This window comes from Caloenas nicobarica, chromosome 24 (genome assembly GCF_036013445.1).
Source record: "Caloenas nicobarica isolate bCalNic1 chromosome 24, bCalNic1.hap1, whole genome shotgun sequence".
Lineage (NCBI taxonomy): Eukaryota > Metazoa > Chordata > Aves > Columbiformes > Columbidae > Caloenas > Caloenas nicobarica.
The window spans coordinates 6284079-6299398 of record NC_088268.1 but is presented as its reverse complement, the minus strand read 5'-3'; the positions used below and the strand labels follow the sequence as shown (position 1 = coordinate 6299398).

Sequence of the window (15320 nt, the reverse complement as noted above, 5' to 3'; positions counted from 1 at the left end):
TGGCTGTCCCAGCCCGTGAGGTGTTTTTGACTGAGGGTGTCTCAGCAGTTTTTGCTTATTTTATAGTGTTTTCTAGAGAGAATACTGGATTTCTGCGGGATTGTGTTGTGGGGTGCTTGGGTTATGGTCTTTGCCGGTGTATCCACCTGCATGTGCTTCTCTGGTGCTTTGGCAGCAAGCACCGTTTTGGGGTGGAGCTGCAATGTGTGCAATTAGTCCAGTATTTCAGGACCTCTTATTTTAGAGAGATTCAAGAAGAATAGCTTTGACTGTTGCTGCTGGTTGTGCTCAGGATGCGTCAGCGAAGATGGTAAAACCAGCCTGCGTTACCATGTACCGTATCCTCCACTTACTGATCAGGAGTTGCTGGTCAGTAGCTACTGAGTTTGCCGAAGGGAGCTTGTAAATCTCTTCTTGAAATCTCACCTTTAATATGAAGAGGGGAAAAAAAATTTAAGAGCAAAATTTCCATTGGTTTAGCGCTTCTGCCGCTTTTTGCTTTCTAACAGAAAAAGTTTAACTTCCAATGAAAACTACGCATCCAAAAAACCGTAGTGGTTGTGCTGTCCTGTGCAACCCAGACATGTTAGGAGGCTGTTGTAAGCAAAATTATACTGATAAATGGCCTTAGTTGCCAAAAAGGAGGATATGCTCCCGGAAGAAGTTGTGAGCTTGAACAATCCTATTTTAGGCATTTTGAGGGGAAAGCTGGGCGTCTTGGTGTTTAGTCTGTATTGTTGAGAATGGCATATTAATTCAGAGCTCTAAGGGGAAAATTCCCAATGGAGTGGAAGTGCATTGCAGTTGGAACAAACTTTGTTGTTCCGTTGTAAACACTTTTCGGGCATGGTATAGTCTTACCTAGTCCGTCTTGGCTTTGTCTGCAGGGGGAACACGCTGCCTTGCATTTTCCGGTGCGATGATGAGCAGGCAAATTCTGTGCGTTGGCAGTATTAGTTGTGTGCTTGGCTGCTGTGCCTGCATAGTTGCTCGTGAGCATGTGGAGACCTATATTGAAAAAGTGATCTAATAAATTCTCTTGTAAATGTGGTATTTTTCAACTGCTTTGCTGTGCATCTGGAGAGTCGGTTTTGCTGGCATAACCGCCCGCTCCTTGTGTCCGTGCTCCTCTGATTCCCACATCGTGTCTCCGGCCTGCTTCCTTACCTTCCCCCTCTCGCCACACTTTGCTCTGTACTTCGTGGATGCCGAAACGGGATTCAGACGGGGCCAAAGTACTTGCATTGGCATAGCTGAAAGAATAAAATCAGTATTTTAGGCTGTTGTCACAGAACAATGGTTGGTGCTAAGGTCTGAGGAGCAGCTAAAGCCTGGAACGGCTGTTTTTCAGACAGCTGAATAATTGCTTGGGTTGGCACAGGGGACAGGAGTGTTAAATATTTCTGTCCCTTCGGTCTGTTCTCATACCTGTCAGCGCAGAGTTGAACCCCCCTGTGGTTTGGTTCCTGTTGGCGTGGCCGTAGGTGAGGAGGGCACAGCGCAGTGACCTGTGGCAGAGCTGCTGTTGTGTGGACAAAACGTCTTGACGCTGTGTGCAGACCCTGCTTGGGAGCTGGCATCAAATCCCAGAGATCCTTTTTCTGATGGCCTGAATTAGTATTTTAGGGTTACCATCCAAACAGAAGACATCTGTTGCATCCATCAGGTTCTTAAAACCAAAACCTATTAAGGGATCCACCCAACCTTTTTGAGAGACTATTCTCCATTTCCAGGCTTTGGGGGAAGCTGCCGCATGTTCCTCTTGGGGGTTGTGGGTTTCCATTGGGGTTGTGGATGGAACTGCGAAAGGACCAGCACAGACGAGGCAAGCGACTCAGCATCACCGACACACCACGAGTCACTGCTGCGCAGCACAGCCGGACCGAACCCGGGGGGCGGCGGGGCCACACCCAGCAGGACCAAACCCAGGAGGTGGTGGGCTCCGAGCCGTTGCACATCAGGATGAAATGTTCTGTCGTCTCTGCGAGAGCCGACGCGCCCTGTGTAACGCCTGGGGCGGCGTGGCGTGGCGTTTCACCCGTGGACGGTAGGGTTCTGGAACTGCTCTGATTTTGGCCGTTAACTTCGTTTCTGCAACATAGCCAGACGCCGAAGGTGGCGCAGGGTCATGCGGGAACTAAAGTTACCGTTTTTCGCAGGTGATGCAGGTGGTGTATCACCAGCCGGCAGTGTTGCTCTGAGCTAAAAATGGGAGATAAATAAAATTATGATTTTCAGTTTACTGATGAGAAACTGAGTACAGCTTGCTCTGTGTGCATCTCCATAGAATTTGCTGGCTTGTTGCCTGCCTGATTGCTGGGATTCCTCTTACATGGCACATATTATTTTTCAAAGTATTACATTTAAGGGATGAAAAATGGTTTAGAAGGTAGCTTTTTTATTTCCTTTTCTGAAACCATTTTCACTTCAGAAGTATAAATCTTGTTAGGATAAGCCTGATACAGAGGTATGTACACAGTGTTGTTCAACAACATAATCCCCTGACATTTTGTTTCAGGGGAGAGCTTCTTTCTCAGAGTGGATTCAAGTATATTTCTGTTATTCAGCTTCTAATGTAGTTAAAATTGTCCTGAATCCCAGTATAATCTGTTAGTAGGCAGGAAGGGCTGTGAGGGTGGTTTGGTAGCTTGGTTCTTTTCTGTGCAATGAGCAGGCTGGGCAGGTGGGTGTCCCTTGCTGACCCCCTTGGCAGTTGTTTCACTTCGGTATTTTTAATTTCCCTCCTTTGTTTTCCATCTGTAGGTCTGTTTGTGGATTGAGTTTTGTACCCATCCAGGGGTTTTCTCAGATCCTTGGCTGCACTTAACCGTCAGCTGGGGAGGGATTCGGGGATATTTCGGGGAAAGAAACTGCCGTGGGAGAGCGGCCTGGGGCAAGGGCTTTTGCCCAGGAGTGAACTCCAGTGACTTCAAGTCGAGGGGCTGTTGGCACCTGTGGCTCCACGCCGGTATTCGGCAACCGGAGCATTAGGAGTTTGGATTCTGCGGTGCGTAGTTGCCACCGGCTATGTGCTCTTGTCCTGCCATAATTTCTGTGCAGGACTTTGGGCAACTTTTAATGTCTGGCCCGGGCCAATTTTTTTTTCTTTCTTTTTTTTTTCTGTTTTAATAGAAATGAGCTAGAGATGCCAAAACAAACCTTTCATATCCTCATCTGAGTGACGGTTGCTCTGTAGAAGCAGCATTTTTGGATGGGCAGCTGTGATGTGCTCTGTTTGAATGCAGGTGAGGCCTGTCCCTGGGCTCTGGGGCCAGCGTTGCCCTCTCTCTTGGCAGGACTCCATCCTTGCTCAGCCATACCAGACCAAAGGATTTGTGCTCACAAATTTCCCCTGAGCAGTGGGGATTTTTCAGCGAGGAACAGTGGAAATAGCTCTTTACTCGCAGCCTCTAGAGGTCTTCGTTTTTTCTGAGTACGGGAATGAATGAGCTGAGTTGGGGTTTGAACTAGATTTAGCTTAGTGCCAAGCGCATGCTGTGAATAGAAGAGCCCTTCAGAAGCCGGTGTTTCTGTCCACAGGGTGGGGGCGGGTGTTCTGCTGAACAAATTGTTCGCTTTGGCTTCTTCGCAGGCAGGAATGTTGTGATCAGCTAATGAGATTGTTCTTGAGGGCTTGTGGGGTTTTCTCTTCCTTCCCGTCATGGAGTTGTCATGGAAGTGTATTTGGCAGAGTTTAACTCTTGCTCGACCCGTAGATTTGGTTTTGTGCTGGTCTGAAAAAGAAAAAGGAGGATAAAAGCTTGGTGGTCTGAGGAATGAACTTGAAGAATATATGACGACAGGAGCAAAGTGGAAAATAGCAGCTGATTTGGGTGCAAATCTCTTTTTTCTTTAGCTTAGCACAATTAAAGGTCATGAGAGCAATTGGAAGAGTTGCATTTGTGTAGTGCTTGAGGGATGGCGCTTAGATTTTTGTTGTGAGCAGAGTACAGGGCTTTTTTATTTGGGCATGTCCTGGCTTTCCAGGATGTGTAAGTATTGGTAATGCTGACCCTAGCATGGACTCTTAACAGAAAGCGTCCCAATATTTTACTTTATTTTCAATACTGGCATTGGAGCCCCTCAAAAGTTGAGCAGAGAAAGTGATGGGAAACTTCTTTTAATCTGATTTTAATGCTGATGTTTTTCAGTTTCTGGTGAATCAGCAGGAGTTGATGTTAACCATGAGATGTCTCTTGCCGTCTCGCTGTTGTTCGGGAGTGGGCATTGCACCAGTACGGACATGAAGCATTGCGTTTGCACTACCAAACTTTGCCCCGGGGCTGCTGCCTCGTGGTGGGTAATGCAAGGAAAACATGCAGAATTAATATGGATGATTTGCCCTTTAGTAGAGTTGACAGCTGAATGTCATAAACTGTCATATTTGAAACCACTTTTGTGGTGTGTTGGCAGATTTTGTCCCCGCTGAAGGTCCCAGGTTGAAATGGGAACTTACCTCGGGTGTGCCCTCGTTTTGTTTGCTGTAGCCGGCAACGAGATCCCTCTTGTAGTGAAGAGCAGTGAACGGCATCGAGTGCTGGTGCTCTTGGGCAGCTCTTGGGAAGTCACCGCGTGCCCGTCCGAGTGTTGTGGCAGCGGGACGAAGAGCTGAGCACAGGGCTGGGAAGAGGAAGGCAGTTTGTGCAGAAATTTTGGAGCAGAATCGACATTTAGGATGGGGCCATGGCTTCCTGCAGCTGCAGATTGGCTGGTGCAGTCTGAGAGATGCGTGTAACTGATCCTGAGATCTCGCACGTGTATTTCTTCTTGGATCCTCAGGGAGAGGACAGTGTGCGAAGTGCCATACCAGACCAAAGGCAGGTTGCTGTCAATCCAGAGCCAGCTGGGCTGGTAGGAGCTGTTTGTGGCAAACTGCTGCTCTGATTGCTCCCCATGTCAGCATTGCCTCTTGAAGCCCAAGACCGTTCCTAGGGCGAGCCACGCAGCCGCTTGCAGCTCTCTGCAGCCATGGCCATCTCCTCAGGCAACTTTTCAGCCTAATCCAAAACCCATTTCGAGTGAGTGCAATAAACGCCTTATTAATTGTCATGTTAAAGTCCCTGATGTTTAGAAAAAAATAAAGTGGGTTTCCCTCCCCGCAGAGTGGGATGTCTGGCTGAGGTTTCAGGTGCCTGCCAGTGCTGACTGCAGCGACTTCAGATGCTCTATTTTGTGCGTGGTTGCTACTTTCTAATGCTAGTCAAGAAAACAATCATTCTTGCAAAGTATTCCTATAGAGATAAAAGCTAAAGAAGCTGCACAGTTTGTTATCCAAGAGCTGATCTACATGAGGAAAACACATACATGTTGCTGACAGCACATTGCAGCAAAGGGTGTAATTGAAGAGGCTCTGAAAAAGGCTTAATTCTAAATATAGAGGACCACACTGCACTCAGTACTGTTTTGGAAAGTGTGGCTGAACCATCATTATGTCTCTTCCCCTCCTCCACCTGTGCCGCAGGGTGTCAGAAGACGAAGTATACATTCCCGTTTCGCTTTCTTGGTTTATTTTTGGTTTAAATCCAGTGTGTTTTTTCGGGGGTAGGAGGTGTCCTGATTTTAAGGTGAAGAGCAGGTCTCCTGCTGCTTCTGCTGCCATGTCGCTTAGGAATCTAAATGGGTGTATGGCATTTTTTATGCTCAATCTTTATTTCTGTGTAATCTGAACAAAAGAATGAGATGTATTTAACAGAGCAGACCAGTATTGTTGCAGGAGGCACAGGTGCTTTATAAGGTTGCAGAAACAAGCAAAGGAGCTGGCAGTTTGGTGGTGCTCTCAGCAGCTTTCGATCTTTTTTTTAGCCTGATTTTTAAAAAAATGCTGATGCTACAGGGGTCCCCAGTGGGCAGCTGAAGCCTGCCAGGATCTGACATAGAGTCCAGACTTTGTAGGGGTCTGGATAGTGTGTGGCATCCACAGATGCTGAAGATGCCATAAAAGCAGATACAGCTATTGCAGAGGTCTTTTGTGGTTTTAAGCTATATAAAAAAAAAGATGAACGCTTCTCCAGTAAAGCTGTTTTTAGCTTCTGAAATGAGAGTATGGTAAAATTTCACTGAAACTTGGCTGGCAGGGAAGTAACGTGTTCTGAAAAGTCTTGTGAGAAACTATTACATGAGAACGCTGTCAACCCTGCACGTGATTGAGTCAGAGCAGTGCAGCTTTTCCAGCGATGCTCAGAGAGACGTCTCTGTGAGATAAGGGAGATCTGCTTCCCAAACACTGCTTTTCTACCGGCCGGTGTTGTGGAGGGGATTTCGTGACATTTAGGCTCAGACTGGAGATGCCTCGCAGGGAGGAGGGACTGTAAAGCTTGCAAGGCGTTATCCTTCTTGGAACAGAGTAAAACACAACTGGGCTGGAGATCTGGATTAGAGCTGCGTGATCGGGTGACGCTGGGGTGGCGTTGGCAACTGCTCAGCCCATTGTAAACTTTGTCTGCTCGGTAAAGCCATCAGATGCAGAAATCAAGTTTACTGTTAGCCGCTTTCCTTTGCAACACCTTCTTGCAGGGGAGCAGCTTATGCAAGGTGCTGTTAACTCTGTTGCTCATCTCCAAACTGTGGTTACTCGTAGAACTAAATGGCGGTGTGTTGTGAAACTTGCCACTGAGTTTTAATTGTGGCCACAAGATATGCACTGGTGTTCAGGCATATTTTGAGGCTGATGACAGAGGCCTTCTTTTAAAGAGGCTAAGTCGAGGAAGGGAGGGCAGATGGGGTTTGTTTTCTCCAAAACTTGGAAAAGTGGGTCTGGCAGATGCGGCCAGGTAGGACTGGAGCTGCTGGTGTAGCCGAGCGTGGAATACAGTCTTAATGCTTGCGTGGGCAGGACTTCAGTCACTGGGTACCAAAGTTGTTTTAATATAGCTTTGCAGAGGCATGGCTTTTATAGCACATCTGTAGTTCAGTTGGTAATTATTAGCAGTGGCTAGATGGTATCAGTCATGCCATCCAGCATGTAGCTTTTGACCCACCTGTCAGATCTGCTAGGTTTTTTTGTGGACTGTGTAATTAAAATCACACTCCAAATAATCCCCCCTTCCCCTCCCTGTTTTTCCAGGAGGCGAAGGGCAGAGTGGAGATGGGCAGCAGACCGTGCAGCCATCGTCAGTCGCTGGAATTGGCTCCAAGCCCACGTCTCGGACCTGGAATACCGAATCCGGCAGCAAACGGACATTTACAAGCAGATTAGAGCCAATAAGGTGAGGACCAGGAGTGCCTTTGGATGTGTGCGATTTTGCTCTGTCTCCTAATGGCTGTCTTTTCTGATGCAGTGGGGAGTGCATATGCAAAATTTGATGCTGCTTTTCCCCCTGCATCTCAAAAAGCATATTGCACAGTTGTGACTAATTGTAATGCTATTTGGCATGGGCTCAGTGTAATTCTTTTCCCTGGTTCAATATGGTAACATGAATAGAGGAATACCTTACTTTAAAGTCAGTCTTGGTTACTGAACAAAACCGTTGCTTTTGCGTATGTATTGCTGTTCTCCATTGTTCAATCCTTTCTCTTTTTTATTTGTTTGTTTGTTTGTTCGTTTGTTTTTAAAACACTTTTCTGTTGGAAAGAGAGAGTAGCTTGGGAGTAGCTGAAGAAAGGGGTTAAGCAACAACTTAACAAGAAACTTACTGGGGAAGGGAGGGGATTGTGGAGAAGGCTCTGAATGCTGTCACATAACACGGGCTTAAAATTGAGTCTCCGTCACAAAAAAAGGCTGTTTCGAGGTGCTGACCTTTCTCTGTGGAAGGAATTATTTTTTTCAGACTTGCTCTCAGATGGCGGGAGAATGGGGGAGAGCAGAGAGGGATGAGGAAGGAATCGTTACCAAGACTTTTTCAGGCGTGTACGGCTAAATGTCAGGCCTCGGAGGGACGAATGTCTGGGGTTTGTGGCAAGAAGGCTCATGGCGTTGCATCAACTTACAGATCCTCAGGAATTCCAAGTCCAGTAAAGGCTTTTCCCAGTATGTGTGGTGCTCTGGGGGTGGTGGGGAGGGAGGCTTCCAGGTGGGTGGAAAGCCCAGGCAGGGGAGGAAGACTGGGCTTATATGCAGCTATGTAGAAAAATGGGCTGGTCGGGTGAGTGAGGACCGTAAATGCCCCGGTGGAAGAGCATGGCTTGCTCAACGGAATACATTAGCAAAAGGCTTCTGGGAAGCGGACTGTATGTCAGATTAATGAACTGGTTTCAGAAAGAATCTTCTTCCTTCTGTCTTAAGAAACCTGATCGTGCAAGGTGGTTTCCAAGTATAAAACGCAAAATAGCTAAACATTTATATGCTAAAAGTTAAGTAATGGGAGAGGAGGACTGGCGTGCACGATGGGTTTGGGCAGTGTAGCTTCTGTACGAGGACAGGAAAACCAAATCTGTGGCTGTCACAGGGAAGGCTGCTCCTTCCCCAGCCGTGGGGCAGCTCCCTTCGTCCTCTTCCTTTAAACTGAAGGCAGAAGTCCCTGGTGGGTGTTTGTTCGTGATGCCCGTGCTTCCCTGTCTCACTCTCTCGCTGAGCAAATGGGAAGCCCAAGTGGTTTCTAGAGTGTCAAAAGGAAACAGTTTCCTTGGTTCCAGTTTTGAATTCAGTCCCACTTTCTCTTGTTTTCATGTCCACTCTCTCCTGCACTTGACATCTGGAGATGACCGACCTCTTCACCAGAGCAGGCCTGAGGGTGTTTCTAGGAGTGCGATGGGTTGCTTTCAGGGGACGAACTTTCAAGAGTACAGAAAAGCACAGCAGTATTTAATTGAATTTAGACTTCCAGCCCCTCTCATCCACTAAACATCCTTCTGGGATGTCAGAAAACTCTAGAAAATTATCGTAATGTTTATTCTAGAAGCTGCCTATTTCCTCATTGCTGGTCAGAGGTCACGTACAGTTGCATCTAGTTTATGAACTGTCTATTTTAACATAAAGTATTCCTGAACTATGGGCTGCCACTGTCTTTCTGAAAAGCTGTTGATCTGTTGTGCAGAAAACTGTCAGGGTGCAAGATCAGCCTTACAAGAGACTTGAGTGGCCACGTGCTGTGGCATCGGTTGTTGACGCAGAGTTACGTGTAAGATTTGACTCCGTGGACTTTGAGGGAGGCCTCGCAGCGCTTTCCTCTCTCCAGATGACGTGTCCAGGTTCCCTTCCAGGCTCACTTTCTTGTGACACACAATGCAACCTCTGAAATTGTTTTCAAATGACTGATCCCCCTGTACTTAATCTGAGCAGCCCTTTCCATAGCTCCTTGTTCTGTCTTGTCTTTATCCTGGACTGTAGTTATGGCCTGTAGGTTCTACCAACCCTCTAATCCCTTGCACATTTTAGCCTGTTTTGTTGTAATATAGCTCAGAATATGCATAATTATATTATTTTACTTGGTGGTGTTCAGAGAGAAAGCAGTTCTGCTTTTAGAGTAAGCTTCACTTAGAGTGAAATATAAACAGGACAACCTATGTTGAGCCTGATAAAACAGTGTGCCACTGTGCTTTGTCCTGCTAGGTTTACAGCAATAGTTTGTTAATCAGTGTTTTTCTTTCCTTATTGAATTTTGGGAATATCACCTCTTTGAAAAAATCTGTTCAGAGTAACAAGTTCGACTGTAGATTTTTGGCACCTGCTCAAAATGGTTTGCTTGGCTGGGTGGCAAGTTCTACTTTGTACTATGAAAGCAGTTGTTTCCTGCTCTGCGCTACAGCAAAATGTTCCCTTTGGTTTTGCTGGCATGCAACTCGCTGAACCTCCTCGCGTGCAGGAGGAGGGGAAGGGGTGGGAAGCAAGCCGGCAGCAGCGTTTCAGCAGTTTCGCCTGAGAGGGAGCTCACTGTCTGCTGTTAATGGGCGGAAGGCATGTGATCTGGCTTCAGCCACTGTCCTTCCCCCTCCAAGTTCAGCTTAGATGTCAGGAAGATCCAGGCAGCAGGGGATTCGGTTTGGCGTCATGTCTGAAAAACGCAGTGGGAATGCGAGCCTTCCTCTGCAGCAGTTACAGTTTCTGGGGGACAATGGATGCGCAGTTTCCCTGCTGAGATCAAAGGACCCACAGTTAATTCCTGTTCCCTTCCCTCTCTTCCAGGGGCTGATAGTTCTTGGTGAAGCATCGCTCCCTGATCCTGCAGCAGACGATGCATCCCGTCCCTTTAGTGCTGAGGTTAAGCTGGAGCCCGGTGCTGACCGGCTGGTAAGTGCCAGCAGCAGAAGCGACTGGGTCCAGATACTTCACGTTCATCAGTTTTGGGGAGGGAGGGTTGATCCTTTAGGCTGTGCTGGAGAGAGATGCTTGACCCACGTGTCTGGCAGGGGACTGGCCTGCTGCAGAAGCGTCTCTGTGGGACTTCACGTGGGAACTGCTGTTGCGTTGGTCTGTGTAGCTCGCTCCATCCCAGGTTGTTTGGGGTTAATAAATGACATGCTTTAAACACCTTTTAGAACAGAGTTCCTTGGGGTACTTTTGTAATATGCATTAGCATTTTGTGAAGCTTAAAAATCCTTTCCTTCTAGCAGAAGTATCTCAAACTGAGAGCAGCACAATTAGCAAAGGCTTCTAAAGATGTGGCTATTAATATCTGCCTGACTGTTACCCCTTGGAAAGGGAACTAATGGTTTCAGTGAGATGCACTGGAAACTATGTGGAGTGCCAGGTATTTATTATTTAATGCAGAAATGTAGGCCACAGACTAAAGGCTCGATCGTACGGTTCAGCCTGGCTGTGATTACTTTTGATCCTGTGGGACACATTGACTTACTAAAATGGAGAATTTTGAAGTTGTAGTGTAGTACTAAGAGAAGGGTGGTCCCTGCGTGGCTCAGACTCCTGCTGCCAAGCTGCAGCAGCCCTGCTTTTCTGTCCTAATGCCGCATCTGGGGATAAACAGAACTTCACTGCAGTGGGAGTGCTTGAGCCTAATAGACCAATATTAAATGTAGCTGATGCAGATAAAAAAACTTAACCAGAAGTGCCTGTAAAATTCGACTTTGAGTGTTTTCTCCGATCACTGGCAAGACTTTGTCAGAGTTTTCCTGATACTGAATGACAATATAAAATACCGTGAAATTTTTGAGTAACGCCAAACCACAAAGCAGTTACTAAAAGTGATTGTGATAAAATGTCTCCTTGCTTGACACTGGCTTTCAGATGTGTGTTTGGAATTTAGGTCTTTAATTAGCAGATTAGCTGAACCCCAAACTCTGCTGTGTAATTTGGTACAAGGAACAGGTTTTGCTCACGACTGAAATAGTACTACTGATAGTGCTTCAAATGAAAGCAGAGCCATTACGGAGGAGCAACGGGAGGCTGGAGAGCCAGGATGACAGGGGCTGCTGAAGATCGTAATTGCATCACAAGCATGACACAGTGCCTGGTTTTGAGCAGTGATGTCAATCTATCGTATGCCCCTGCTTTCATGCTTTAACCCAAAAAGTGCTCAGATAGTCATAAACAAGCACAGCGACAGTGTGCTCCGATACACTTCAGAAATAGCATGTTCCTGCACTGATGAATTGGCTGTTACTTGGGAGCTGATCTGTAAATAGCAGGCTGATAACAGAGATAAATGATCAAATTTAACAGTGATAGGAATAATATTGTCTTCCTTATCTGTTTAAATCAGGATGTTTATTTGACACAAGTATATTTTCAACCTGGAATCTACAGATGGAAGGACTCTGTCCCACCCGGCTTCGTCTCTACACATGGAAGACATTTTTCATATACTCACAGAGTCATCCTGTTGTCCTTTCTTAGATTGACTTAGACATCATCTCTGTATGTAGGGAACAGAAAATACCTGTAGATTTCTGATGTATGGAAAAGAAAATGCTTGGCCAGTGCTGTCAGGTTTTGCCACTCACAGCTGTATCGCTGTTGCTGTGTTTATTCATTTCCTGCTTTGTCCCTTTTCTCATCCCTTTCACTTGGGTATAAGCTCTTCAGACAAGGACTTTTATTACTGCAGCGCTAGGGCGATGGAACTCCGACCTCTTGCAGGTCTCGGAGGTAAGAGTGACACAAATAACAGATACTGAGAGCAGTGAAAAACATTTTCGATGTAAAGCAGGCTGCAGGTGCCTACTTGGAACCTTCTTGTAGCTACTCCTGCAACCGTCCTTGCCGTTTTGGAGAGTAACGCCTCCTGAAATTGACTTTTTATTCCCCTTCCATGCGTGGCTGCTGGTGGACGTCCACATCCCTCCATGCTGCCAGCTTCTCTGCAGCGGGGCTGGAGGTGTCAGCCACCAGAAATGCTGCCTCGGGGCACCCGGCTTCTGCACCTGCTGCTGGGAGGGTTTGTGCTTAATTAGACTTGCTCATAAGGGTGGAGAGTTGAGTCAGAGTCTTGATCTGTCCTGAGCCAGAGATCAGCCCAGAGACAGTTCCTGCTGTGTTAGGACATTTACTGGAAGGATATCTCTTAGGCCACTCCTGGATTGGTGAGGTGCTTATCATTTTGGCACTCTTTGGGCTACTTAGAATTAGGCTTTTTCTTTTTTTTTTTCCTTCCCCCAAACTGGCAGAGTAAGAGACACGTCTGCAACATGGATTAAGGGGAGGAATCCATCCCCTGCCATCTCCAGCTCCTCTTTGGATCTCATCTGCTCATGGGTACCTCCCTTGGCCAGTTTGAATGCAGGATATGTGTTCTTGGGCATCAGCTCGATATGTGGGATGTGGCTAATAATCCCCAGGAGGAACTAATCCTGTCAGCAGTGGAGGGATTGGCTTTGCAAAGAAGGCCTGGTAAGGTCTCTTGGGAACTGGAAGCTCAGTGTGCGAATAAATATTTTTTGCCTGAAGATGGGGATAACGCGAAGATATGAGGAGGTAACTCCGCTGTTGACATTGGTTTGTTGCTTGTATTGCTGGTCTGATGAGGGGGGCACACTTAAAAATTATAATAGCAAATGAGAGGAGATATTGATGGACTGTCTTGGTAAGGCTTTTGCTTGTGGGTTTTTATCTAGTAATAGGTGAAGTTCTGAACCCGTCTGGTTTTGTTTCGGTTATTTGGGAATACAGAGGACATTCCTGGTGCTGGGTCATGACAACCTGCCAGCGCATGGCTTCTTTACTGCCCTGCGAGCCCCTGGTAGGCTGCAAGCTCCTGGTTTAACGTGCAACAGGCAGGTGTGCTGAAGCTGAAGCTTTGACACCCTCTGGAAGAGTCCTAAGGATCCTAAAGACCTGGACTTCCAGCCCCCAGGCGTGCCCAAAGCACAGATAAGAGCTCGGTCTGGAGCTGGCGTGATGAACCCTCTGGATCCCGGCCTGGCGGCACAGCCTTGGGAGACAGCTCTGCTCTGAACGCTGGAGATGTTGCAGTCCTGCTTGTTCCTCCATTACTCATGTTAGAGCCTTGTTAGGGTACACCCAGCTTCAGTGCGATAAGGTGAGCCTGGGCTGGTTCCGATAAAAGTAGACTTTGGATTGACGCTTTCCGGCGCCTCCACAGGAAGCAGAGGGGTCACCCTCTATTCCTGTCTGAGCCAGAGACAGCTCTTGGAGAAGAGGTTCTTCCTTTAAGACCCTTTCTGGAGAAGGAAATAAATGCCTTATTTCAAAAGAGCTTCTGAGTCATGTATACCCGCCCCTCCTGAACTGTGGGTGCCTCTGGCCAAGGCCTTGCCAAGCCTCTGGAAACAAGAGGGAAAACGTTGAGCTCCCGCGCTTCACCTTGCCAGGGTGCTGCATTGTGCTTGCTTGAACTGATCTCACCCCTGTGTCTGTGCGCTCAGACCAGACCGAGCACCAGAGACATTTTCGATCCGTCTGGTCCTGTTTCTGCTCCCCATCCCACGGGAGAAACCGCTGTGTTTTAGCAGAAGTGTAGAAAACCCAGCGAAGTTCCTCAAACAGGCAACGGACAGAAGTTGTCTGTGTTGTTAGAAATTGCTCTCCCCTTGGTGAGTCAGGTCCCTGCTATTCTGGAAACCATTAGCCCAGCACCGCCACAGCCGAATTTTAGTCGTTCATTTGGTTCGAGGAGTGACGGCAGGGAAGATTTTAATTGATGCTGTACTGATGCTTTCGAGATGAACTGTGTGACGAGCAGGGGGACTGATGGATTGAACACCTATGTAGATAAGTCAGACCTTTTATTTTGTCTTTTTTTACTAGTACTTGAAATGCACCACTGCCCTTGCTCACACAAAGGGGAAAACCCACCTAGAGAGACATTGGCAGTGAGTGTAGGAAGTGCTGCACAAATGAAGAAGTGAAGTTTAACCCCAGGGAGGAGGAGCGTGTATGCAAACAAAAAGGGGCTGCAAAAATGAGACTGGGGTGATGAGTCCCAGGGGTATGAACATGCTGGAGGCATGGAATGTCACTGGCAGGAGGTCCAAAACAAACGTGTCCTTGGAAGCTGCGGTGACAGTGGTCATCCTCCGCCCGCCTTGAGGCCACTTGCAGGGCAGTGGGAGATGTGCAGTAACTGCTGCTCGCTGCAGAGCGAGGGGCTTTGTGTTTCAGACCTAAGGCAGGAGGGATCGGGGAGCTCTGTGTCTTGAGCTTAGTTTTTGGTTACTTTCTTTTGGCAAAGTTGTGTTTCCAGCTTTGTGTTTATCAGACAGTTTTAGCTTTATAAAGTACTGTTTGGACCATGTTTGCACAGGTATTTAGTTAAAATGCAAATTCAATTTTGCAAGTCTCTTCTCCACTCCCTCTCCTCCTATTTTCCCCCAAAATGCTTAGGCAAGAGCTTGCAGCTGTGTAGCTTAGAGCACAGCATCAAACTTCAGAAGACGCCTGCAAGATATACAGGTGGTTATGAACTTGTTTGCACTGTTGAGACAAAATGCTAAAATCTTCTTGAAGACACCAGCCTTTCATGCTCCTTAGTGGTTGCCTGAGGGGTATTGAAGTCCGTCCTTTGTTGCATTGAAAGCTCTGTCATGCATCCACCCTCTTGCCAGAACTGCTCCTAAGAAGTCCTTACATCTCCAGTCTCCTGTTCACATGGTGACTTCCAAACCCTTGTTTTGAAGTCCCGCGTGGAAGCATGGCTACAGCACGGAATCCTCAAGTAGAAACTGAGAATAAGAAACTTGTGGCTATGTAAGAAGTGCTTTTTACATTTTTGGTCTTTCTCATCCTTCCTTAGAGTGTTTCTGGATCCCAGCCACTAGACATCTTGGGTGTTTCTGCTGCAAATACTCCTGAATCCCATCCAACCAAGCCCTGTGGAGCACCAAGACCCGTCAATGGAGTTATTAACACGTAAGCTGCTTGCATATTATGGGAAGAGCTTCATTTTTGTGATCTTGAGAAAGTCCCATTGGAAACCAGCCTGTAACACGCTGGTTGGTAGGAACTGGGTTGTTAATGGTACGAATGGTTT

General features: G+C 47.1%; 1 protein-coding gene across 2 annotated transcripts in view; it reads left to right on the top strand.

Moving 5' to 3' along the window:
* The window catches only part of KANSL1 (KAT8 regulatory NSL complex subunit 1), a 64895-nt gene that overhangs the window by 34991 nt on the left and 14584 nt on the right, over positions 1 to 15320 (top strand). For both annotated transcript variants that reach the window (XM_065650950.1, XM_065650949.1), the window contains exons 3-5: positions 7064 to 7205; positions 10061 to 10165; positions 15084 to 15199. In XM_065650950.1, coding sequence (XP_065507022.1) covers positions 7064 to 7205; positions 10061 to 10165; positions 15084 to 15199 — 363 coding nt within the window. The remainder of the gene's footprint in view (positions 1 to 7063; positions 7206 to 10060; positions 10166 to 15083; positions 15200 to 15320) is intronic.